Source organism: Microtus pennsylvanicus, chromosome 15 (assembly GCF_037038515.1).
Source record: "Microtus pennsylvanicus isolate mMicPen1 chromosome 15, mMicPen1.hap1, whole genome shotgun sequence".
NCBI lineage: Eukaryota > Metazoa > Chordata > Mammalia > Rodentia > Cricetidae > Microtus > Microtus pennsylvanicus.
Window position 1 is genome coordinate 21,056,248 of NC_134593.1, and position 26,051 is coordinate 21,082,298.

Below are 26,051 nucleotides of genomic sequence, written 5' to 3' on the forward strand. Positions count from 1 at the left end.
TGCTATATGTGAGGTGTGTGTGTCTTGACATTTTACTTGTAATTCATACCAAATAATTTTCCTAAAGGTAAGTAAGTATGTTTTGTAAATTGTCAAATTTTATGCCAGGATATTATGCAGGATTATCTACTGAATGCATGTGATATGGCAGTTTACATGAAACATACGTGGTACATATTTTAAAATTTTGCTTTCTGGGTATTCTGAATTTTAATTTTCAACATTTTTATATCTTCAAAATTATGTTTTTGCTTTACTTATGACTTAGATATTCAGTTTAGCTAATTCTGTTCAGTAATCACTTTAAGAAACATTATTATAAAATTGATCTTATAATTTTAATTTGCTCCATAACCCAAGGAAACTACATTGGTTGTATTGCTGACAATTACTTGAATTCTTTTGTCACATGATGTAGAAACTGAAAATGTTCTGAATCTGGGTATTGTCACTCTCTTGATGTTTCCAAAGTGTGTCTTTGCTGGGACTTCTGTGGCAGTGGTTTGAAAGTAGCATGGTGGGGATTTTGGAGTAGAGAGTAAACCTTTGAAACAAACATGTCCTGCCTTGATTCAAAAGTACTAGGATGGGGAGAGGGAAGGGTGGGAATGAGATGACTACAATATCTTTAATCTGAAGTCCTGATTTCTAGCTGCTTTATACTGAAGACATTTAGCTTTTAACACTGAAGTATAAATATTCACACAGGAGTCTCCATGCCCTCTATTAGAAGGCCTCGGAAGCACCTCACATATGATCTTATAAAAAAAAAAGCTATATACAAAAGTCCCAAGAGCCTGAGGTATACCTCTTGTTACACCATTTCCCAAAATTGCTCATAAGGGTCTAGAAGTCATTTGCACATAGGGGAAAGATAAATGTTAGTTTCCATGGAATTGATTTTGAGATTTCTTTTATTTCTCTATAAGAGCAAATACATACCTACAGGTATGTAGTTTTCTATTTTGTTGTTACTGATGTTAAATATCAAAAATACTGTGACATACGAAATATACTTTAAAAATGTTAATTTTAGGCAATCTGTTAAGATAAGCAACTGTTCCCCGAAGGAGGCGAAATTCTATTACTCTCCTAGTTTTCAATCATCCAGAAATAGAATTGTTTTGGCGGGAAGAAATACCTGCCCTGGCAGCAACACCCCACATGTTTAGTTTGTTTGCCCTGAAGCTTTTCTACAAAATCCCTGGTTCTACAGAGCACACTTTAATAAAATCAACCTTGGCCAAACTGTAGCTGTGCTCGTAGAGAACAGTCTGTGAAGAGCCTCATCCCCATTGCTTTTCCAGGTGAGTGAGTTCAAATCTCTGAGACATTAGCTGACACCCAGTTGCATATCTGATTAGAGAGGCTAATAGGAAATTCCATAAGGGCCATTGCTACCCGCATTTTAGAAAGTGTTAGCTGCTAAAAAGGAAACTGCAGCCCCTGTGCTCTGAGTTTGAGCCCTTCTCTTCCTATACAATCATGCAGGTGAGGTGCCTAAAGTACTTGTATTTGTATTGGGCCTGCTTACCAAAGTTTATACATTAAATGAAAAAAAAAAGTAAATTTTATTTGCATTTTGTTTGGGACTTTTACTTGTGGACAACCAAGCATTACACATTGCTTTTCATGTTGATTCCATTTGCAGAACACTATATACCTTTGAATATGTATTTGATGATTTTTTTTTAATAAAATAAGCCTTTGTGTAGAAAATGGCTTCTTTTAGAAGTCATTATAAGCATTATTTTCTGTATAGACTATCATTTTAAAACTACTTTAGTTATACTGAATTTTTGCATTTTCTTCAAACAACTTCTTAGTACCTTCTTAAATGTGAGACTAGAAGAGCTTAGAGCTGTGCGTAACATTTCTGTGTGTGGTTTACAGGAAGACCGTGTACTCAGCTGCAGCTTCTAAATCCAGAACGATTTGCACGTCTTGTTAAGGAAGTAATGAATACATTCTGGCCTGGCAGAGAGTTGGTGGTTCAGTGGTATCCATTCAGTGAAGACAAGCACCACCCGTCCATTTCATGGCTTAAAATGGTTTGGAAGAATCTCTACATACATTTTGCAGAGGATTTGACTTTATTTGATGAGATGCCACTTATCCCCAGAACTACACTGGATGAAGATCAGACGTGTGTGGAACTCATTAGACTCAGGATCCCATCAGTAGTCATTTTAGATGACGAAACTGGAGCTCAGCTTCCAGAATTCTTAGCAGATATTGTACAGAAACTTGGGGGTATTGTCCTAAAAAGGTTAGATACCTCTATTCAGCATCCTCTTGTTAAAAAATACATCCATTCTCCACTACCGAGTGCCATTTTGCAGATAATGGAGAAGATACCACTGCAGAAGTTATGTAACCTAGTAGCATCATTACTTCCAACCCACAAAGATGCTCTAAGAAAGTTTTTGGCCAGCTTGACTGATACCAGTGAAAAAGAGAAAAGAATAATTCAAGAATTGACAATATTCAAAAGAATTAATCACTCATCTGATCAAGGGATTTCTTCTTACACTAAATTAAAAGGATGTAAAGTTTTGGATCATACTGCCAAACTTCCAGCAGATCTGCGACTGTCTCTTTCTGTCATAGATAGTAGTGATGAAGCTACCATTCGTTTGGCAAACATGTTGAAAATTGAAAAGTTAAAAACTACAAGCTGTTTAAAGTTTGTTTTAAAAGATATTGAAAATGCATTTTATACCCAGGAAGAAGTAACACATCTTATGCTGTGGATCCTTGAGAATCTATCCTCTCTTAAAAATGAGAATCCAAATGTGCTTGATTGGTTGATACCACTAAAATTTATTCATATGCCACAGGAGCGTATGGTAGCAGCCAGTGAACTCTTTGATCCTGATATAGAAGTACTAAAGAATCTCTTTTATAATGAAGAAGAAGCCTGTTTCCCACCTGCAATTTTTACCTCACCAGATATCCTTCACTCTTTGAGACAGATTGGCTTAAAAAATGAAGCCAGCCTGAAAGAGAAAGATGTTGTGCAAGTGGCAAAAAAAATTGAAGCATTACAGGTCAGTTCTTGTCAGAATCAGGATGTGCTCCTAAAGAAAGCCAAAACCCTCTTACTAGTCTTGAATAAAAACCATACACTCTTACAGTCTTCTGAAGGGAAGATGACACTGAAGAAAATAAAATGGGTTCCAGCCTACAAGGAAAGGCCTCCAAATTATCCAGGTTCCTTAGTCTGGAAAGGGGACCTCTGTAATCTTTGTGCACCTCCAGATATGTGTGATGCAGCACATGCAGTTCTAGTGGGCTCCTCACTTCCTCTTGTTGAAAGTGTCCATGTAAACTTGGAGAAGGCTCTAGGCATCTTCACAAAGCCTAGCATCAGTGCTGTCTTAAAACACTTCAAAATTGTTGTTGACTGGTATACATCAAAAACTTTCAGTGATGAAGATTACTATCAGTTCCAACATATTTTGCTTGAAATTTATGGGTTCATGCATGATCATCTGAATGAAGGGAAGGATTCTTTTAAAGCCTTGAAATTTCCATGGGTTTGGACTGGCAAAAACTTTTGCCCTCTTGTTCAGGCTGTGATAAAACCAATCCATGATCTGGATCTTCAGCCTTATTTATATAATGTGCCTAAAACCATGGCAAAATTCCACCAGCTGTTTAAGGCCTGTGGCTCAATAGAAGAGTTGACATCAGATCATATTTCCATGGTCATTCAGAAGGTTTATCTAGCAAGTGGCCAAGAGTTGAGTGAACAAGAAAGTAAACAAAACCTTCATCTTATGTTGAATATTATGCGATGGCTGTATAGCAACCAGATTCCAGCAAGCCCTAATACACCAGTTCCCATCTATCATAGCAAAAATCCTTCCAAACTCGTCATGAAGCCAATTCATGAATGCTGTTATTGTGACATCAAAGTTGATGACCTCAATGACTTACTTGAAGATTCAGTGGAACCAATCATTTTGGTACATGAAGACATACCCATGAAAACTGCGGAGTGGCTCAAAGTTCCCTGCCTTAGCACAAGACTGATCAACCCTGAAAACATGGGGTTTGAGCAGTCAGGACAAAGAGAGCCTCTTACTGTAAGGATTAAAAATATTTTGGAAGAATACCCTTCTGTGTCAGATATTTTTAAAGAGCTGCTTCAAAATGCCGATGATGCAAATGCTACAGAATGTAGTTTCCTGATTGATATGAGAAGAAATATGGACATCAGAGAGAATCTCCTAGACCCAGGGATGGCAGCTTGCCATGGACCTGCTTTGTGGTCTTTCAACAATTCTGAATTTTCAGATTCAGATTTTATAAACATAACCAGATTAGGAGAATCTTTAAAAAGGGGAGAAGTTGACAAAGTTGGAAAATTTGGTCTTGGATTTAATTCAGTGTACCACATCACTGACATCCCCATCATTATGAGCCGAGAATTTATGATTATGTTTGATCCAAACATAAATCATATCAGTAAACACATAAAAGATAGATCTAATCCTGGAATCAAAATTAATTGGAGTAAACAGCAGAAAAGACTTAGGAAATTTCCGAATCAGTTCAAACCATTTATAGATGTATTTGGCTGTCAGTTACCTTTGGCTGTAGAGGCCCCTTACAGCTACAATGGAACTCTTTTCCGGCTGTCCTTTAGAACACAACAGGAAGCAAAAGTGAGTGAAGTTAGCAGTACCTGTTATAACACTGCAGATATTTACTCCCTAGTGGATGAATTTAGCCTTTGTGGGCACAGACTTATCATTTTCACCCAGAGTGTAAACTCAATGTACCTGAAATACTTGAAGATAGAAGAAACAAACCCTAGCCTAGCGCAAGACACAATAATAATTAAGAAAAAAGCCTGTTCCTCCAAAGCATTGAGTGCTCCAGCTTTGAGTGTTTTAAAAGAAGCTGCTAAACTCATGAAGACTTGTAGCAGCAGCAACAAAAAACTTCCCACTGATGTGCCAAAATCATCTTGCATTCTTCAGATCACAGTTGAAGAATTCCACCATGTGTTTAGGAGGATTGCTGACTTACAGTCACCACTGTTTAGAGGTCCAGATGATGACCCAGCTACTCTCTTTGAAATGGCTAAGTCTGGCCAATCAAAAAAGCCATCAGATGAGTTGCCACAAAAGACGGTAGATTGCACTTCATGGCTTATATGCACCTGCATGGATACAGGAGAGGCTCTGAAGTTTTCCTTGAATGAAAGTGGAAAAAGACTAGGGCTGGTTCCTTGTGGGGCAGTAGGTGTTCTTTTGCATGAAACCCAGGAGCAGAAGTGGTCCGTGAAACCACACATAGGAGAGGTGTTTTGCTATTTACCTCTACGAATAAAAACAGGGTTGCCAATTCACATCAATGGGTGCTTTGCTGTTACTTCAAATAGGAAAGAAATCTGGAAGACGGATACAAAAGGGCGATGGAATACCACATTCATGAGGCATGTCATTGTGAAAGCTTACTTACAAGCACTCAGTGTCTTACGGGACCTAGCCACTGGTGGTGAGTTAATTGATTATACTTACTATGCTGTGTGGCCTGATCCTGATCTAGTTCATGATGACTTCTCTGTGATTTGTCAAGGATTTTATGAAGATATAGCTCATGGGAAGGGGAAGGAGTTGACCAGAGTCTTCTCTGATGGTTCTACTTGGGTTTCCATGAAGAATGTGAGGTTTCTAGATGACTCTATACTTCAAAGGAAAGATGTTGGTTCAGCAGCCTTCAAGATATTTCTGAAGTACCTCAAGAAAACAGGCTCCAAAAACCTCTGTGCTGTTGAGCTTCCTTCTTCAGTAAAGGCAGGATTTGAAGAGGCTGGCTGTAAACAAATACTGCTTGAAAATACATTTTCAGAGAAACAGTTTTTTACAGAAGTCTTTTTCCCTAATATTCAGGAAATTGAAGCAGAATTGAGAGATCCTTTAATGAATTTTGTCCTAAATGAGAAACTTGATGAATTCTCAGGAATTCTTCGTGTTACCCCATGTGTTCCTTGCTCCTTGGAGGGCCATCCTCTGGTTTTGCCATCAAGACTGATCCACCCCGAAGGACGAGTTGCAAAGTTATTTGATACTAAGGATGGGAGGTTCCCTTATGGCTCTACACAAGATTACCTCAATCCTATTATTTTGATTAAGCTAGTTCAGTTAGGCATGGCAAAAGATGACATTTTGTGGGATGACATGCTAGAGCGTGCAGAGTCAGTAGCTGAGATTAATAAAAGTGACCATGCTGCTGCCTGTCTAAGGAGTAGTATTTTACTAAGCCTTATTGATGAGAAGCTAAAAATAAGAGATCCTAGAGCAAAGGATTTTGCTGCAAGATACCAAACAATTCCCTTCCTTCCATTTCTAACAAAGCCAGCAGGTTTTTCTTTAGAATGGAAAGGGAACAGTTTTAAGCCTGAAACCATGTTTGCAGCAACTAACCTTTATACAGCTGAATATCAAGATATAGTCTGTCTTTTGCAACCAATTCTCAATGAAAATTCCCATTCTTTTAGAGGGTGTGGTTCAGTGTCGTTGGCTGTTAAAGAGTTTCTGGGTTTACTAAAGAAGCCAACAGTTGATCTGGTAATAAATCAGTTGAAGCAAGTTGCAAAGTCAGTTGATGATGGCATTACATTGTATCAGGAGAACATCACCAATGCTTGCTACAAGTACCTCCATGAAGCAATGATGCAGAATGAAATGGCCAAGGCAGCAATTATTGAAAAGCTAAAACCATTTCATTTCATTCTGGTTGAGAATGTATACGTTGAGTCAGAAAAAGTTTCTTTCCATTTGAATTTTGAAGCAGCACCATACCTCTATCAGTTACCTAACAAGTATAAAAATAATTTCCGTGAACTTTTTGAAAGTGTGGGTGTGCGACAGTCATTTACAGTTGAAGATTTTGCCCTAGTTTTAGAGACTATTGATCAAGAAAGAGGTAAAAAACAAATTACAGAAGAGAATTTTCAGCTTTGCCGACGAATAATCAGTGAAGGAATCTGGAGTCTGATTAGAGAAAAGAGACAAGAATTCTGTGAGAAAAATTATGGCAAAATATTACTGCCAGATACTAATCTTCTGCTTCTCCCTGCTAAGTCATTATGCTATAATGACTGTCCCTGGATAAAAGTAAAGGATTCTACTGTTAAGTATTGCCATGCTGACATACCCCGGGAAGTAGCTGTAAAACTAGGAGCAATACCAAAGAGACACAAAGCCTTAGAAAGATATGCATCCAACATCTGTTTCACAGCTCCAGGTACAGAGTTTGGGCAGAAAGAAAAACTGACCAGCAGAATTAAGAGCATACTCAATGCCTATCCTTCAGAAAAGGAAATGCTGAAAGAGCTTCTTCAAAATGCTGATGATGCAAAGGCCACAGAAATCTGCTTTGTCTTTGATCCCAGGCAGCATCCTGTTGACCGAATATTTGATGATAAGTGGGCCCCACTGCAAGGGCCAGCACTGTGTGTGTACAACAACCAGCCATTTACAGAAGATGATGTTAGAGGAATTCAGAATCTTGGGAAAGGCACCAAAGAAGGAAATCCTTGCAAAACGGGACAATATGGAATTGGATTCAATTCTGTGTATCACATTACAGACTGCCCTTCTTTTATTTCTGGCAATGATATCCTGTGTATTTTTGATCCCCATGCCAGATATGCACCAGGAGCCACATCAGTTAGTCCTGGACGCATGTTCAGAGATTTGGATGCAGACTTTAGAACCCAGTTCTCAGATGTTCTGGATCTTTACTTGGGAAACCACTTTAAACTGGACAATTGTACAATGTTTAGATTTCCTCTGCGTAATGCAGAAATGGCACAAGTTTCAGAAATATCCTCAGTTCCATCCTCAGACAGAATGGTCCAGAATCTTTTAGATAAACTGCGCTCTGATGGGGCAGAACTTCTGATGTTTCTCAATCACATGGAAAAAATATCTATTTGTGAAATAGATAAAGCCACAGGAGGTTTGAATGTGCTCTATTCAGTAAAAGGCAAGATCACTGATGGAGACCGATTGAAAAGGAAGCAATTCCATGCATCTGTAATTGATAGTGTTACTAAAAAGAGGCAGCTCAAGGACATTCCGGTTCAACAGATAACCTACACAATGGATACTGAGGACTCTGAGGGCAATCTGACCACATGGCTGATCTGCAATAGATCAGGGTTCTCAAGTATGGACAAAGTGTCTAAGAGTGTTATATCGGCTCATAAGAACCAAGATATCACTCTCTTCCCACGTGGTGGAGTAGCTGCCTGCGTTACACACAACTATAAAAAGCCCCACAGGGCCTTCTGCTTTCTGCCTCTCTCTTTGGAGACAGGTCTGCCATTTCATGTGAATGGCCACTTTGCTCTAGATTCAGCCAGAAGAAACTTGTGGCGTGATGATAATGGGGTTGGTGTCCGAAGTGACTGGAATAATAGTTTAATGACAGCATTAATAGCGCCTGCATATGTTGAATTACTAATCCAGTTAAAAAAACGGTATTTCCCTGGTTCTGACCCAACATTGTCAGTTTTACAGAACACACCCATTCATGTTGTAAAGGACACATTGAAGAAGTTTTTGTCCTTCTTTCCAGTTAACAGGCTTGATCTGCAGCCAGATTTATATTGCTTAGTAAAAGCACTTTACAGTTGCATCCATGAAGACATGAAACGCCTTTTACCTGTTGTTCGTGCTCCAAATATTGATGGCTCTGATTTGCACTCTGCAGTCATAATTACTTGGATCAATATGTCTACTTTGAATAAAACTAGACCATTTTTTGATAACTTGCTACAGGACGAATTACAACACCTTAAAAATGCAGATTATAACATCACAACTCGAAAAACAGTTGCAGAGAATGTCTACAGACTAAAGCACCTGCTTTTAGAAATCGGTTTCAACTTGGTTTATAACTGTGACGAAACTGCTAATCTTTACCACTGCCTCATAGACGCAGATATTCCTGTTAGCTATGTGACTCCTGCTGATGTCAGGTCCTTCTTAATGACTTTCTCTTCTGCTGATACTAATTGCCATATCGGGAAGCTGCCTTGTCGTCTCCAGCAAACGAACCTAAAGCTCTTTCATAGTTTAAAACTGTTAGTTGATTACTGTTTTAAAGATGCTGAAGAAAATGAGTTTGAAGTTGAGGGACTGCCCCTGCTCATCACATTGGACAGTGTTTTGCAGGTTTTTGATAGTAAAAGACCCAAGTTCCTAACAACATACCACGAATTAATTCCATCACGTAAAGACTTGTTTATGAATACCTTATACTTGAAATACAGTAGCGTTTTGTTGAACTGCAAAGTTGCAAAAGTGTTTGATATTTCCAGCTTTGCTGACTTACTATCTTCTGTATTGCCTCGTGAATATAAGACCAAAAACTGTGCAAAATGGAAAGACAATTTTGCCAGTGAATCTTGGCTTAAGAATGCTTGGCATTTTATCAGTGAATCTGTAAGTGTGACAGAAGATCAGGAAGAACCAAAGCCAGCATTTGATGTCATTGTTGACATCCTCAAAGACTGGGCATTGCTTCCAGGAACAAAGTTCACTGTGTCATCCAATCAGCTTGTGGTTCCCGAGGGAGATGTGCTGATTCCCCTGAGCCTCATGCACATTGCCGTTTTCCCAAACGCTCAGAGTGATAAGGTTTTTCACGCTCTCATGAAAGCTGGCTGTATTCAGCTTGCTTTGAACAAAATCTGCTCTAAAGACAGTGCATTAGTTCCTGTGTTGTCATGTCACACAGCAAACATCGATAGCCCCACAAGCATCCTGAAGGCTGTACATTATATGGTTCAAACTTCAACATTTAGAACTGAAAAACTAGTGGAAAATGACTTTGAAGCACTTTTGATGTATTTCAACTGTAATTTGAGCCACTTGATGTCCCAAGATGATATAAAAATTTTAAAGTCCCTCCCATGCTACAAATCCATCAGTGGCCGCTATATGAGCATTGCAAAATTTGGAACATGCTATGTGCTTACCAAAAGTATCCCTTCAGCTGAAGTGGAAAAATGGACACAGTCATCATCATCTGCTTTTCTTGAAGAAAAGGTACATTTAAAAGAACTGTACGAGGTTCTGGGCTGTGTGCCGGTAGATGATCTGGAGGTGTATTTGAAACACCTTCTACCAAAAATTGAAAATCTCTCTTATGATGCAAAATTAGAGCACTTGATCTATCTGAAGAATAGATTGTCAAGCATTGAGGAGCTGTCAGAGATTAAAGAACAACTTTTTGAAAAGCTGGAAAGTTTATTGATTATCCATGATGCCAACAATCGACTCAAACAAGCAAAACATTTCTATGATAGAACTGTGAGAGTTTTTGAAGTTATGCTTCCTGAAAAATTGTTTATTCCTAAAGAGTTCTTTAAAAAACTGGAACAAGTAATAAAACCTAAAAATCAAGTTGCATTTATGACATCCTGGGTGGAGTTCTTGAGAAATGTTGGACTAAAGTACGCACTTTCCCAGCAGCAGCTGTTACAGTTTGCCAAGGAAATCAGTGTGAGGGCAAATACAGAAAACTGGTCTAAAGAAACACTGCAAAGTACAGTTGACATCCTTCTCCATCACATATTCCAAGAACGAGTGGATTTGTTATCTGGAAATTTTCTGAAGGAACTGTCCTTAATACCATTCTTGTGTCCTGAACGGGCCCCTGCTGAATACATTCGGTTTCACCCTCAGTACCAGGAGGTAAATGGGACGCTCCCTCTCATAAAGTTCAATGGAGCACAGGTGAACCCAAAGTTCAAGCAGTGTGATGTGCTTCAGCTGCTGTGGACCTCCTGCCCTATTCTTCCAGAGAAAGCCACACCCTTGAGCATCAGAGAACAAGAAGGCAGTGACCTTGGTCCACAGGAACAGCTTGAACAAGTTTTAAATATGCTTAATGTTAACTTGGACCCCCCTCTTGATAAGGTCATTAATAATTGCAGAAACATATGCAACATAACAACTTTGGATGAGGAAATGGTAAAAACTAGAGCAAAGGTCTTGAGGAGCATATATGAATTTCTCAGTGCAGAAAAACGGGAGTTCCGTTTTCAGCTTCGCGGTGTTGCTTTTGTGATGGTCGAAGATGGCTGGAAACTTCTGAAGCCTGAGGAAGTAGTGATAAACCTGGAATATGAAGCTGATTTTAAGCCCTATTTGTACAAACTGCCTTTAGAGCTTGGCACATTTCACCAGCTGTTCAAACATTTAGGCACAGAAGATATTATTTCAACTAAGCAATATGTTGAAGTATTGAGCCGCATATTCAAAAACTCTGAAGGAAAGCAGTTAGATCCTAATGAAATGCGCACAGTTAAGAGAGTGGTTTCTGGTCTGTTCAAAAGTCTACAAAATGATTCAGTCAAGGTGAGAAATGATCTGGAGAATGCCCGCGACCTCGCACTCTACCTTCCGAGCCAGGATGGTAGGTTGGTGAAGTCAAGTATCTTGGTGTTTGACGATGCACCACACTATAAAAGTAGAATCCAAGGCAATATTGGTGTGCAAATGCTAGTTGATCTTAGCCAGTGCTACTTAGGGAAAGACCACGGATTCCACACTAAACTGATCATGCTTTTTCCTCAAAAACTTCGACCTCGTCTGCTGAGCAGTATACTTGAAGAGCAGCTCGATGAAGAGACTCCCAAAGTGTGCCAGTTTGGAGCATTGTGTTCTCTTCAGGGAAGACTGCAACTTCTCTTGTCTTCAGAGCAGTTCATCACAGGACTCATCAGAATCATGAAGCATGAAAATGATAATGCTTTCCTGGCCAATGAAGAAAAAGCCATCAGACTTTGCAAAGCTCTAAGAGAAGGGCTGAAAGTGTCCTGTTTTGAAAAGCTTCAGACAACATTAAGGGTTAAAGGTTTTAATCCTATTCCCCATAGCAGGAGTGAAACTTTTGCTTTTCTGAAGCGATTTGGCAATGCAGTCATCTTGCTCTACATCCAGCATTCAGACAGTAAAGACATTAACTTCCTGCTAGCCTTAGCAATGACACTTAAATCAGCAACTGACAACTTGATTTCTGACACGTCGTATTTAATTGCTATGCTGGGATGCAACGACATTTACAGGATCAGTGAGAAACTTGACAGTTTAGGGGTAAAATATGACTCTTCTGAGCCATCAAAACTGGAACTTCCTATGCCTGGCACACCAATACCTGCCGAGATCCATTATACACTGCTTATGGATCCAATGAATGTTTTTTATCCTGGAGAATATGTGGGATATCTTGTGGATGCAGAAGGTGGTGATATCTATGGGTCATACCAGCCAACATACACATATGCAATTATTGTGCAAGAAGTTGAAAGAGAAGATGCTGACAATACTAGCTTCCTAGGAAAGATCTATCAGATTGATATTGGCTACAGTGAGTATAAGATAGTCAGCTCTCTTGATCTGTACAAGTTCTCGAGGCCTGACGAAAGCTCTCAAAGCAGAGACAGTGCTCCCACCACACCAACAAGCCCCACAGAGTTCCTGACTCCCGGTCTCAGAAGCATTCCTCCTCTTTTTCCTGGAAGAGAGAGCCACAAGTCTCCCTCCTCCAAACACCAGTCCCCAAAAAAGCTCAAGGTGAATACTTTGCCAGAAATCTTAAAAGAAGTGACATCAGTGGTAGAGCAAGCTTGGAAGCTTCCAGAATCAGAACGAAAAAAGATCATTAGACGGTTGTATTTGAAGTGGCACCCTGATAAAAACCCAGACAATCATGACATTGCTAATGAAGTTTTCAAACATCTGCAGAATGAAATCAACAGATTAGAAAAACAGGCTTTTCTAGATCAAAATGCAGACAGAGCTTCAAGAAGAACATTTTCAACCTCTGCATCCCGCTTTCAGTCAGACAAGTACTCATTTCAAAGATTTTATACTTCATGGAATCAGGAAGCCACAAGTCATAAATCTGAAAGGCAACAGCAAAGTAAAGAAAAATGCCCTCCTTCTGCTGGACAGACATACTCTCAAAGGTTCTTTGTCCCTCCCACCTTCAAGTCTGTAGGCAATCCAGTGGAAGCCCGGAGATGGCTAAGACAAGCCAGAGCTAACTTCTCAGCTGCCAGGAATGACCTTCACAAGAATGCCAATGAATGGGTGTGTTTCAAGTGCTACCTCTCCACCAAGTTAGCTTTGATTGCAGCCGACTATGCCGTCAGGGGGAAATCCGATAAAGATGTAAAGCCAGCGGCACTTGCACAGAAGATAGAGGAGTACAGCGAACAGCTGGAAGGGCTGACAAACGATGTGCACACCTTGGAAGCTTATGGTGTAGACAGCTTAAAAACTAGATATCCTGATTTGCTTCCTTTCCCACAGATCCCTAACGACAGGTTCACGTCTGAGGTTGCCATGAGAGTGATGGAATGTACAGCATGTATCATCATAAAACTTGAAAATTTTATACAACAAAAGGCATGAAAGTATTTAAAGAAAAAATCAGAGCCAGATCTTGAATGTGTTATAGCACAACTACGAATTTCTGTACTTCGTTCAGCTTCATTGTCAGTGTCTGGTAATTGAGAAGCACACGAGAGTGTTCTGGAAACATTGGGAAGCTGTATGACTCCTCACAGAAACCTTAGCAGAGTTGAAAGCTGGCTTTGAAGGTGGTAGTGACCTGCAGAGTTCCTAGGTGTGTTTGAGCAGTTGGGTGGCACATTACTGAACTGCACTTTATATAACCAAAGCTTAGCAGTTTGTTAGATAAGAGTCTACTCTCTGGTTAGGAGGAAGTTAATTTTATGTCTTTAAACACGTTTTGAAGTAGGTAAGGAAACACTGGACATACTGATTTGGACATATGAGGGGAATTAGGTCTCTGAGGCTTATCACTTTCTAAGTGGACACTTCTAGATGCATTATTTCTTATCAGCTGGGTCTGATTGTGAATTTCTTGCTGTTTCACATCTTGAGTTGTACATTTAGAAATGGTACAGTATTTAATCCTGACTATTACTTGACAAAGAGTATGAAGATGGTCACTGGAGTGCGCTGGGTGCACTTTACATCTTTATTTTAATTTTTTATACCTTGTGTTTGCAGGTTTCCTGATTCATGGAGATAACTTATGGAAATCTCAGAGTGCTGGTTCCTACTATAAGATATTGTTTCTAAAACTGCTTACCAACATGACATTTATCAAAAGAACATTGGCATTATGTTTTGTGTACATATTTCCCAAAAATGTCATAATTTGTATAGTGTGACTGAACAGGATGCAATCTTTTGTTGTCTAAAGGTGCTGCAGTGAAAAAACCTTTTTCAGTATGGCACTTAGTGGGAATTTTAAAATTTTTACTTTAAGTACATTAAAATTGCTGAAATAATCTTTAAGGTGATATGCAGTAGTTTACAAAGGGAATTATCAGTGTGTACTGTCCCCCATGAATGACTGGGAATTGACATTTAATTTTCATGATGTTCAAAAGTCCTAACATATTTAACATATTCTTTTGCATAATGTCAAAGAAAGGAAATAATAGCTTATATAAGTGCACTGGCTGTAAATGATGCTAAATATATTTTATGCAATTAAGGGCTTACATACAGAACATGTTCAATTTTTTTTAACTTCATTTGTAATAAGGAATGTTAATTGCTTCTGGATGTGAATCATGAATATTTTCTGCTGTTAATATTAAATGCCATAATTTTATTAAAGAAAAATGTATATAGTAAATCATTTTGCTTTGTTATTTTCTAAATTTTTGTTTTGAGATTTTATTTTTATTTTATGTATATGGGTGTTTTGCATGTTTCTGTGTACCACCTGCATGCAGCACCCTCAGAGTTCAGAAGAGGGCATCAGATCCTCTGGGACAGGATTTAAAAATAATGGTGAGTCACCATGTGGGTGCTGGGAACTGAACCTGGCTCTTCTGATAGAGCACTCAGTGCTCTTGACTGCTGAGAATCTCTGCAGCTTCAGGTGATTTCTTGAGAAATAGTTTGATGTAAATCAGGCTTAGTGTTTCCTACATTTTGAGTTTTAGTATACATTGGCATGTGTTTATTGTCCTGAATGTTTCATGCTGAGATGTTAGGGTTCCTTGTGGTTTACTGACAGGAAGTACATATTATATGTAGCCTTATTAGGTGTTCACTGATTTAGTTAAGAGCTCCCTTCACCTCTGTAGGGAACAGAATTAGTTGATTCATCTGTTGAGGTGGGTTTGAATGTAACTGCACCATACCTAGCATGCCTTGACATTCCCTGTCTCTGGACAGCACTGTGTTTGGGGCTGGTTCACATCTGAGCCCTAACTTAGGGAAATGGTTTGTCCCTCAGGCACCAGACTTCTGAAGGTAAGTGATAGAGGGTTAAACATTCTGTTGTGATGCTACCCAATGTTGCTTTTCTTATCAAATGTATGCTGTTTGATGCTTAGATTCAGCACTTAGAATTACCATCACTAAAACTATACAGAAAACTCTGTCTGGCCTTTGGGATAGTTGATCTAGTTGAAAACAAACAAAACAACTCAGATTCACAACCCGTTATATGAAGTATCGGGTCCAGTTGCATTTCATCTTTTCTTCAGTGAGTTAATCTGAGAGCATGTTAGATTGTTTGTTTAATTTTTAGATTTATTTTTATTTTATTTTACTATTTATGTGCATGGGTATTTTACTTGCATACATGTTGTGCACCACATATGTATGTGTAGTGCCCATGGAGGCTAGAAGAATCAGATCCCTTGGAACTGGAGTTAAAAAAAAATGTGGTATGGAGCCACCATGTGGGTACTGGGAATTGAACTGGGGTCCTCCAGAAGAGCAGCCATGTCTCTTTAACTGCTGAACCATCTCTCTAGGCCTGTGAGATCGTGTCTGCTTTTAATGAAACATCTTCATGGGGTTTGACAACACCCTGCAATCTTCTGCAGTGAGCTTGTGAATATCTACCCTAGCTTAACTATGAAATCTTCATAAATAGCCTTGCAGAATTGAGATCAGGTTTCAACACTAACTTAGCAGCAAGTGTATTTGAAAAGTATTCTCCCCGCCCCCTCTGCCAGATAATTTTAGAGTTTGAAATTGAGAATAAAGAATTTTTGCCCAGAATACATGTGTATATTTTACTGTCTTAAGCTTTTAAAAACCCATTTGCCTTTTTTCTTTTTCTTTCTTTTTTTTTATGATAATGGAAACTGAATGCTTGAAGCAGGTACTTTTGAGTAGTTCTTGGTTAAGATCGCAATGCCTTCACTGGGGATGAGGCAGGGCACCCAGCAAGGATGGGTGTCCTGGCTGAAACAGGCAAGCCTGTGCACTGCCTGTGCACTACAATCAGTACAGCAGAGAGGAGAGCAGAGATGTTGAGCCCAAGAAGTATTCCAGGAAAATGTTTAGTTGACTTGGTGATGAGTAACATTTATTCCATCAACGCAGCTTGTAAACTGTGCTCTTAAATCTTATACAACCCCATGATACATCCGTAGTTCTGATAGAAAATAGCAGTAATGGAAGATTTTAGTTATCGTGTATCAGAACCAGTAGTGTGTATGTGAGGAGATTCACTGCTTGACATTGCTTGGCAACTGGGCAGAAGTCTAGAATCTAATGGTCCACCTAAAGGCTGGAAAGGCTGAGAAACTAAGGCACATTCTACAGACAGAATTTCTCAGCTCTTTGATTTCTAAACTTGTTGCCCATTTATCTTAATATGACTTAAGGTTATACTTCATTTATTTAAAAAAAAACTTTATTAGGGTTCTCCAAGAACTGACAGAATGAAGTAATATATACTTATATATTAGGGATTTATCAGAGTGGGTTACAGGGTGTGTCCCCTGTGTTAGGTCTGGGGATGTGGTGAGGGCATTCCAGCTTGGCTGTCTCACTCAGACCAAAGCCTGGGATGATTTATGTAGCAACATGATAAAACTAATCTGCATACGTTCTAAAGCCAAATTCGTTAACTTTTATTTAAGATTATGAGTGTAAGTAGTGAATAGTGGGACAGAATTCAGGAAAGCCCTTTCCTACCTCCTCTGAATACAAAACCATTGTTGGGAGGCCCTGCTAGTTAGAGGTTACAGTCTTCCATGGCCTGATAGCTCTCTCCAAGCTTAGCAACTTGGAGGACTCCAGCACTCTACCTGACCTTATCTGGAGAATGTCTCTAGGCCTGGATGCCTGACTCATCGCTGGTGTGACCCTTGACACAGTCCCTCTGCTGCCCATATGGTAATCAGACTTGTACTGGGAGCCTTGATAGGAACAGGCTGTTTAATGTAGATTAGTTGATATCCCAGTCTCTGTCCTGATCCTTTATATCTCCCCTCACTCTGGAAAAGTTGAACTATCTCACTGAAGCTATCTCCTGGAAGGCTATTTCTACCTGTGTTCACAGTTCTTACAAAGCTTTCTGTTGCTCCTCTGCCCCTTTGTCCTTGCAGACTGCTAGCCAACAGACCAAGAGAAAGGAGTATTCCGTGTGCCATAGCCTCTAAGAAGCCAGAAATGAACTTGTGCTTTACTCTGTCAACAGTGTGCTTCTCAACACAGTGCTCACACCATCTAAATTGTTGGCTTGTTCTTGATGCAAAGTCCATTGTGTTCTAAGCTATAAGAATGTAGATAGTGAAATTTAAACCAGTCTAGACCCACTGTTATTTTGAATCAGGGACCACAAAACAGATATGCTGAAAACCATACGTGAGGCATTCTGCCTTCATTTGCTGTTCCCCCAAGACAGCTGGCTGATGGGTTAATTGAGGGAGGGCTCAGCCAGCATGGCTCTGCCCTATCACAAGAGCCTGGCAGCCTTCAGAAATCAGTGTGTGTCATAGTCAATGAGTTCTGTCTTAGGTTCTATTGCTGTGAAGAGACACCATGACTATAGCCACTATTCTAAAGGAAAACATTTTCAGAGGTTTAGGCCATTATCGTCATGGCAGGAAGTTGGCGGCATGCAGGCAGACATGATGCTTCAAAAGTAGTTGAGAGTTCTACATCCGCATCCACAGGCAGCAGGAAGAGAAAGCTACTGCATCTAGCTTGGGCATTTGAAACCCCAAAGCACACCCCCAGAGACACACTTCCTCCAACAAGGCCACACCTACCCAGCAAGGCCACACTTCCTAATCCCTTTCAGGTACTGCCACCCTCTGATGACCAAGCATTCAAATAGATGTGCCTGTGGGAGCCATTCTTACTCAAATCACCATAGTGTCCATTACACAGGATGCTATGGGAGTTAGAGCCTGAATTCTGTTGTGTTCGTTAGGTTACAAAACCACTGCCCTTGCAACCATCTTCTCTGGCTCTGCCATCCACAGCACATGTGACTTGCTTTCTAGGCTCAGCCTGGCTCCACTCCACATATGCTGCTGTCCTTGGTGACTGTCTCATGGAACTGGCATCTGCAAAATTCTGGGGTCTCTGCTGCAATTGGGCTGTACCTTTATCAGTAACCTCTGCTGGACTCTTCCTCAGGGACCCTGATCCTGACACATGATGCCAAACCTCAACTTCTCTCTTATGACCCCTTTAATACTGGGACTTCTACTGCAATCAAGGCTGCACCTTCATCAATGACCTCTCCTAGTACCAAACCACTGCCCTTGGCTGTTCTCCCTGAGAACATTCTTTGGAGAAGAGACCTGGGAGACTTACACATTGCCAAGTTCAGCTGCCAGTCCAGGTACAGCCTGGCCCCCTCTGGATCACAGCTTCTGTGTTCTGACCTTGATTTGAGAGAAAGACAAAGATAGACAGGCGTAATTGAAACAAAATCTTCTAGGAAATGTTTCCTCAGTGTTGGCACACAAAGAGCTGTGATCTGGAGCGGGCCAAGGCTCTTCTTCCTCCTGAAGACTTTGCCTCAGAGATGTTGGTCTCGTCTTAATCACAGTTGATTCTTCAGTCCCAGGTGACCAGCGTCAACTGTCCCAGCAAAGCAAAGTTTTCATCTTAGTGGTTCTTAATCCACGGTTACATGATCAGCCTGATAAAGTCTTTAAGGGACTTTCAAACTCCCTCCGCAACTTCGCAAGCCAGGCCTCCGTCATCTGCACTGCTCTCAGCATGGTCTTGAGTTCCCACAACAGCTCGTTAAGCCCTGAACACTCAATGACTTTTCTAGTTCTAAGTTCCAGAGTCCTTCCATGATCTTCCCGAAACACATGGTCTGGTCCATCACAAAACCATCTACTTTCTGATACCAATTTCTGTCTTGGTTTCTAATGCTGTGATGAAACACCATGACCAAAAGTAACTCATGGAGGAAAAGGTTTATTTCAGCTTACATGTCCCCGTCATGATCTATCATGAAGAAAGTCAAGCAGGAACCTGGAGGCAGGAGCTGGTGCAGAAGCCATGAAGGAACATTGCTTATTGGTTGGCTTTCCATGAGTTGCTCAGATTTCTATCTTATGCAACCCAGTAACAGAAGTAAAGGGCTGGCAACACCCACAATGGCCTGGGCCCTCCCACATTAGTCACTAATTTAAAATGCTCTTCAGGCTTGCCTACGAGCCAATATTTTTTCTCTTTTGAGATTATAATATAATTACATCATTTCTCCCTTCCCTTCCCTCCCTATGAACCGTCACATATACCCCTCCTTGCTCTCTCTCAAACTCATTTTTTTATTTTAGTCTCATATTAAACGCCCTGACTCTTAACATCTTTCTGCCCCAGGCCAATCTTATGAAATGATTGATTGTCTCAGGTCTGATTCTTTCTTCTAAGATAACGTTATCTTGTGTCAATTTGAAAAAGAGAAAGAAAGAAAACAAACCCAGATCCAAGGATTAGTCTTAATAAGCATAGGTATGTTCTTGAATGTGAGAAAATTTTAATTACATGTATCTATAATTTTATATTAGGGTCCATCTAAAGTTTTTGGTCCTAACAAAGGATAAAGTACTTATCACTCTGGAGAATGTCTTCTATGCACATAATCTTCCAATAGGAGTCTATAAAGCCAAGAAGCACACAAAAAAATAATGTTTCTCTATTTCTCTCTCTCTCATTCTCTCTCTCTCTCTCTCTCTCTCTCTCTCTCTCTCTCTCTCTCTGTGTGTGTGTGTGTGTGTGTGTGTGTGTGCGCGTGCGCGCGCGCCCGCACGCACTTATAGAGGCTCAAGGTTTTTATGCCAGGAATCTTCCTTGAATGCTCTGCCACTGTATTTTTTGAGGCACAGTCTCTCTCTCAGCCAAACCCAGAGCTCACTGGTAGGACTAGTCTCACTAGCCAGCTTGCTCTGGGCATTCCACCTCTGCATTCCAAGGCTGGTGTCACAGGTGGGTGGCCACATCTACCTGTCATTTAATGGGTTCTGCAATCTGGACTCCAGTTCTCAGAGCCACCTCCCAGATCCTATTTTCCACTCTCATGCTTTCTCTTCGACCTCACTGTACCAATGGAGCCTTTGTGGACTTGTATGAGAAAAAGTTTACTTATATATGTAATCCTGTGTTAGGCCATATGGGCTTGAAGACATTGTTTAAGTACAAGCATGGAACTGACTGACCTTGACGTGTCACAGAAATCAGAAATTACAAAAAAAATCAAGATAGAACCCAGATGAACAGTGCCCAGCCCTGTATCCAGGAACACTGTGTGTTCAGGTGTTCGCTCTCAGTGCCGTAGGAAGCACTGTGTTTTACTTTGCTGTTTCCTGTGTGCTGTGTGCTGCCCTTAGAGTGAGGATTGGAAGACAGCATTAGATAAACACTTTATTAAAAAAAGCATTAAAAGGGTTCACTTTTCTGGCTGGAAAGATGGCTCAGTGGTTAAGAGCACTGGCTGCTCTTCCAAAGGTCCTGAGTTCAGTTCCCAGCAACCCCATGGTGCCTCACAACCATCTGTAATGAGATCTGGTTCCCTTTTCTGGTCTGCAGATATGCATACAGGCAGAATGCTATGTATATAAGTACATCTTAAAAAATTCACTTCTTTCCCCTGGCTCTGAGACGAAAAGGCACATTTGACCTGTGTTAATGTTACAGATCTGTGGGCGAGAAGCTGCAGGAGAGCTGGTCTCACTCGGTCTTAAACTGAGATTCTTCTAAAACTGCAAAACAAACAAGCAACTTCTGCCACCTTTTCAAAAAATGATGGGCACTTTAAAAAGACCTTAATACTTTTTAAATTCTATGTACTTGGATGTATCTGTGTTGGATATGGGGGCCAGAGGAGTCAGGTACCCCTGAACCTGCAGTTACAGGCATTTGTGAACTGCTTTACTCGGGGTCTGGGAAACAAACCTGGCTCTCTGCAAGAGAAGGGTGCTCTTAACCACTGAGTCATTTCTCAAGACCCATGACAGACATTTTCACTGTCCGGAAGGGCCTCCACAGAGACCAAGATATGCACTGTGTTTCGTTATTATCAACCTATGTAACAATGGCACTGTATACATTCACACACTGCATGACTGCTTCCACGCCGCTGCACCCAGCCTCCTGTTTGTGGAAGTCAGCACTAGGCCTGGAAGGCAGAGGTTCACCACTCCCTTTGATCCTTGGAGACAGAAGCCCTTGGGCACCTGCTAAATCTGTCAATTAACATTATACATCTATGCATACAGCTGTCATAGTGCTTTGAGTGGAGTGAGTATATCGGAGTTCTCCAGGTCAAAATGGCCATAGCAATTTAGGGTCACATTTTGAGTTAATCTCAATAGTTACCTGGGACCCTGTGCCTTATGACCGACTAACCTGAGCCTTTACCACCAATAATTTGAGGACAATTAATACTTTCTACATTTTAGAGTTATGATCATTAAATAAAGTAAGACACTTATAAATTCTGGTCTGAAAAAAATGTTGTTTTTATTGCTCATTGGTTTGTATATAAAAAAGCATGACTAATTTTTTGTAGTTTTTTCCCTTAACTATGTATTGAAATCTATCAACCTCAAACTCCTGGAGATTTCTTGGTAAAACCTGAGACAATGAACTTAGCTGAAAGGAGCACCTGAGGTTTAATATAAAGGAAGGGCTTGCGGGGTTGGGGCATTCTAGAATCCACCAGCCGGCTGAATGTGTGTGAGGAGAGAGATGTTGGCTGTTTAGTGTGATGCATTGCTTCCAGATAGCAGTTCAACATGAGAGACGTGGAGGGGCCTAGAAAGAGGAAAATCCAGTGACTAGGTTCTTGACATTTCTCTGTGCCATTCTGAAACCAGGCCGTTTAGGCCAACAGTTCCATTGTAACATTCCCCCTGCATGCTTCTGAGGGCTTTAGCAGGGCCTCCTCCAGCTCCCATCCAGCTGGGGGGACATGAAGGCTGAGGCCACAGCTCAGCTCACCAAGACGACATCGGTGCCCTGCAGAAGAGGTAGCGGTCAGAGACAGATGTGGCTGTGTTCCTCGCAGGTGGTGACCTCACCAGCCGTAGACAGGTACAGCTTCCCATCAGGACACACACAAATCTCATAGAATTCCTTAGAGCTGCCAGAGGGACCCGGTGTCCCCTGCTTCAACTTGGGCAAACCCACAGTTTCAGCATCAAGAACCAGCTGTTTGGGAGAGAGAGAGATGAGACATGAGGAAGGAGGAACGAACTGCTCAAGGGACATTTACAGCATAGTCCAAGAAAGGTAATTTTCTCCCATTGAAAACAAGCTGGGTACCAAGCTGGGTACCTGCCTGTATTGGAGTCCTCTCAAAATGGCCTGGAGCTGACACGCTCCTCCAATGTGGGGAGAGGCCATATTTTCTTTGACTCCCTAGCTAGGAAAACTGACCCATCGTTTTACAATTAGTTCAGTAAATTAGATTGCTTTTCAATTCTGCATTGCTTCGCTCCTGTTGTGGAATACTGTGTTAAGATGTGTTACATTTGTTTATGCTGTGGAACCTTTGTTTGATGATACAAAGATGTATTGCATTCTTTTATGTTGCATTTGTTTAACTCTGTGAAACTGGGTTACTTCGCCTGTTGAAAACACCTGATTGATCTAATAGAGAGCTGAACGACCAATAGCAAGGCAGGAGGAAAGATAAGCCAGGCCGGCAGGCAGAGAAAATAAATAGGAGGAAAAATCTGAGAAAAGATGGAGGAGCGAGAAGAGGGGAAGGAGGAGAAGGAGGAGGACATGGGGGCCAGCCACCCAGCTATCCAGCCAGCCACAGAGTAAAAAGTAAAGAAAGGTATGTAGAATAGAGAAGATAAAAGCCCAGAGCTAAAAGGAAGATGGAATAATTTAAGAAAAGCTGGTTAGAAACAAGCCAAGCTAAGGTGGGCATCCATAAGTAAAAATAAGACTCCAGGTATTTATTTGGGAGCTGGGTGGCGGCCCCCAAAGAACTAAGAGTAAAAACAACTTCACACTCCTCAAAAACTGTCTTTTGAAGTTATTTGCAAAACTGACAGGCTTGCTATGCCGATTCGCACTTGTGATGGTGTGTGAATTTATGCTGAACTGTCTCCTCCCCCCTGGAATGACACTCAGTCCACAGAAATGGGTTCATAGATGTCCGACTTTATCCTGACTTTACCTGGGATTTGTTTTCCTAGAAGAGACAACTGAATTCACCTTTCCAGCTGCCAACCATTTCCCTAAACTCTTAACATTATTCAAAATCCTTCTGTCGAGGTGGGAGGTCCTTGGACTTCCCACAGGGCAGGAAACCCTGACTGCTCTTCAGGCTGTTGAGGGAGGGGGAGTTTTCTGGGGAAGGGAGAGGGAAATGGGAGGTGGTGGCGGCGAGGAGGCAGAAATCTTTAATAAACAAACAAACAAACAAAATCCTTCTGTCTTTTCCTGAGTGCTGAGTGCAGCAGGCCTTAAGACTAAAGCAGGGCAGGGGCCATGGGAACAACCCGGTTTGTTAAATAGGTGCAAAGAGCCATTGCTGAGGCAGGGGACCATTCTCCTAAGGACATGAGAACAGTGGCCTTGAGTGGGTTGCCCCTTCCTCCCAACACCCACTCATTAAAAGGAAGTTTCAGTGCTTTGTAGGTTGGCATAATGTCTTCATTGTCAGCCAGCTTGGAGCTCTCTTTGATTCCTATAGCTCTCATCCATGAATTCCCATATGCTAATGAGCCGTCAGAGCACTGCTGGCTGCGGGACAGACAGCCTGCACTGTGTGGCTTTGCATAGCAGCAGAGCAGAGGCAATCCAGTGAGCACCGTGCCATGCCAGGGGGGTCTTTGAGTACTTGCTCTTCCCTGGGAGGCTGTTACCTCAGCATCTCTGCCCTCTCCTGTCTTGCAGTTGGTAGGTTAATTTGTCCAGTAGCTTCTTTTCCTCCACTGACAGCCTACACTATTTTACTGTTCAGCATGTTAGGCAGGAGTCCAGACTTCTGTCCTCCCTCTGTCCAGCTCCTAGTCATGGGGAATGCAAGCTGGAATTAAAGGTCTCATTGTGTGCTACCTGAAGAATTGCTGCCTGGTTCACAGTAGGAACGGTGAAAATTTAAAAACTGAAGCTGTGTGCAGTGTGTGGTGATACTGTGTCTCCATAGTAACTGAAGCTTCGTGCAGTGCATGATAATACCATGTCTCAATAGTCATTGAAGCTGTGTGCAGTGCGTGGGGATACCGTGTCTCCATAGTAAGATTTTAGAATCCTTGGCTCCATCTCTGACTTTGGCAGCTCTGGATCCCATAAGCTCCTAAGTTTCAGTTTGTAGATGTCTTTCACATCTTCTCTGTGGGCCGTCATTGATTGGGTTCTGGCCACATACCTGACCTTCTTTAGGACAGCACTGTGTGCATCCTAACTACATTCATGCTAAATGAACGTCATTTCAAAATGTTTCACAAGTGCCTCAAGACCACAAGGCACGATCAAGCACTTCCCCCCTTTGTTTAATGAGGAGACAGGCGCAGAGGGCCAGCAGACTTTCCAGAAAGAGGACTGATGGATGACCCACAGAGGCCCGGGCTGCTGGACTTGCAGCTCCCCTGCACCCTGCATGGCTTGCACTATGCTTTACAGTTTCTGCTGACTGTCCCTGGTGCAAGCCAGGGCAGAGCTGGAGAGCGAGCATGTAACCATGCACCCCACAGTGCTAATGACCTAGGCTAGTGACCTACAACATAGTGCTCTGGGCAACAAGAAGGGACGGTTGTCATTTATACACAACCCCAATAACAGCCATGCTGTGAAACACCGAGTCACCAGGAAATGCAAAACCTGATGTCTGCACCTCCTCAAAGTCTACAGTGCTTTCTCACAACTGGAAACAGGGACTTAGTGGTGCCGGTGTAAGAAAGTGAGCCCACCGTGGAATGAGCCCAACCGTCTGTGACCCTTCCCAGTACTGACGTGTCCTCAGTTCTTCCTCCGCACCGCCTATGCTGTGCCTCTCCTCCAGTCTCCTTACAGGCCAGCAGAAGGTTAGCACACTGACGCCCTGGTGGGTGCAGCGTGCAGGTGCCTCAGCCGCACAGTCGCTCAGCACTCCTTCATTGTACTCACCGCTCCGTCACTGCTCCGTAGGATGATGTCCATCTGAGAAAGAGCCTCCATTTTTCCAGTGTGCGCTTTGATGTGAACCCCCCTTGGGGCATCCATGCTTAGACTCCGTGTTGGGGATTCTAACCTGAAATGAGGAAAAAGATGTTAGACGCCACCGTTGAACCACTTGGGGACAACAGCTAAGACGCTTTTGAGCCCAAGCTCCTCAGAACTTGAGGTATTAGGAGGGCCCCAGTGAGCAGTTCTGAGATACTCAGAAGCCTGAGGTGGGAGGATAGCTCCAGGTGAGCAGTTCTAGGACAGGGAGGACCAACCGAATGAAGGAGGAAAATAAACTACCGAACCTTGCACACCAAACCTTCATGGCTTAATAGAAGTGTAACTGACAAGGGACGCAGACTCTTCAAGAAACTTGATGTCACTCATGAATGTTGACGTGTTCTATACACATACATTCAGAAATGGTGAATGTTCTAGTTTGCTCTCTATTGCTGTGATAAAAGCAGTTAGGGGAAGAAAGGCTTTATGTCAGCATACAGCTTACAGTCCATCACTGCGGGAAGCCAGGGCAGGAGCTCGAGGCAGGAACTCCAGCAGAGCCCATGGAGAAATGCTGCTCACTGGCTC

General features: G+C 41.6%; 2 protein-coding genes across 9 annotated transcripts in view; one reads left to right on the forward strand and one right to left on the reverse strand.

Annotated features, from left to right (window-relative positions):
* Sacs (sacsin molecular chaperone) overlaps positions 1 to 14,712 on the forward strand; it is an 80,318-nt gene extending 65,606 nt beyond the window's left edge. For 5 of the 7 annotated variants that reach the window (XM_075949374.1, XM_075949372.1, XM_075949373.1 and 2 more), the window contains one exon: positions 1,894 to 14,712. In XM_075949374.1, the coding sequence (XP_075805489.1) occupies positions 1,894 to 13,451 (11,558 nt within the window). In that variant the 3' untranslated portion in view covers positions 13,452 to 14,712. The remainder of the gene's footprint in view (positions 1 to 1,893) is intronic. The other 2 variants (XM_075949377.1, XM_075949378.1) reach the window with 2 other exon arrangements.
* Positions 14,713 to 20,041: 5,329 nt separating this feature from the next.
* The window catches only part of Sgcg (sarcoglycan gamma), a 33,467-nt gene continuing 27,457 nt past the window's right edge, over positions 20,042 to 26,051 (reverse strand). The window contains exons 7-8 of one of the 2 annotated variants that reach the window (XM_075949382.1): positions 25,425 to 25,548; positions 20,042 to 22,508 (exon numbers count right to left, since the gene is read on the reverse strand). In XM_075949382.1, coding sequence (XP_075805497.1) covers positions 22,335 to 22,508; positions 25,425 to 25,548 — 298 coding nt within the window. In that variant the 3' untranslated portion in view covers positions 20,042 to 22,334. The remainder of the gene's footprint in view (positions 22,509 to 25,424; positions 25,549 to 26,051) is intronic. The other variant, XM_075949381.1, reaches the window with a different exon arrangement.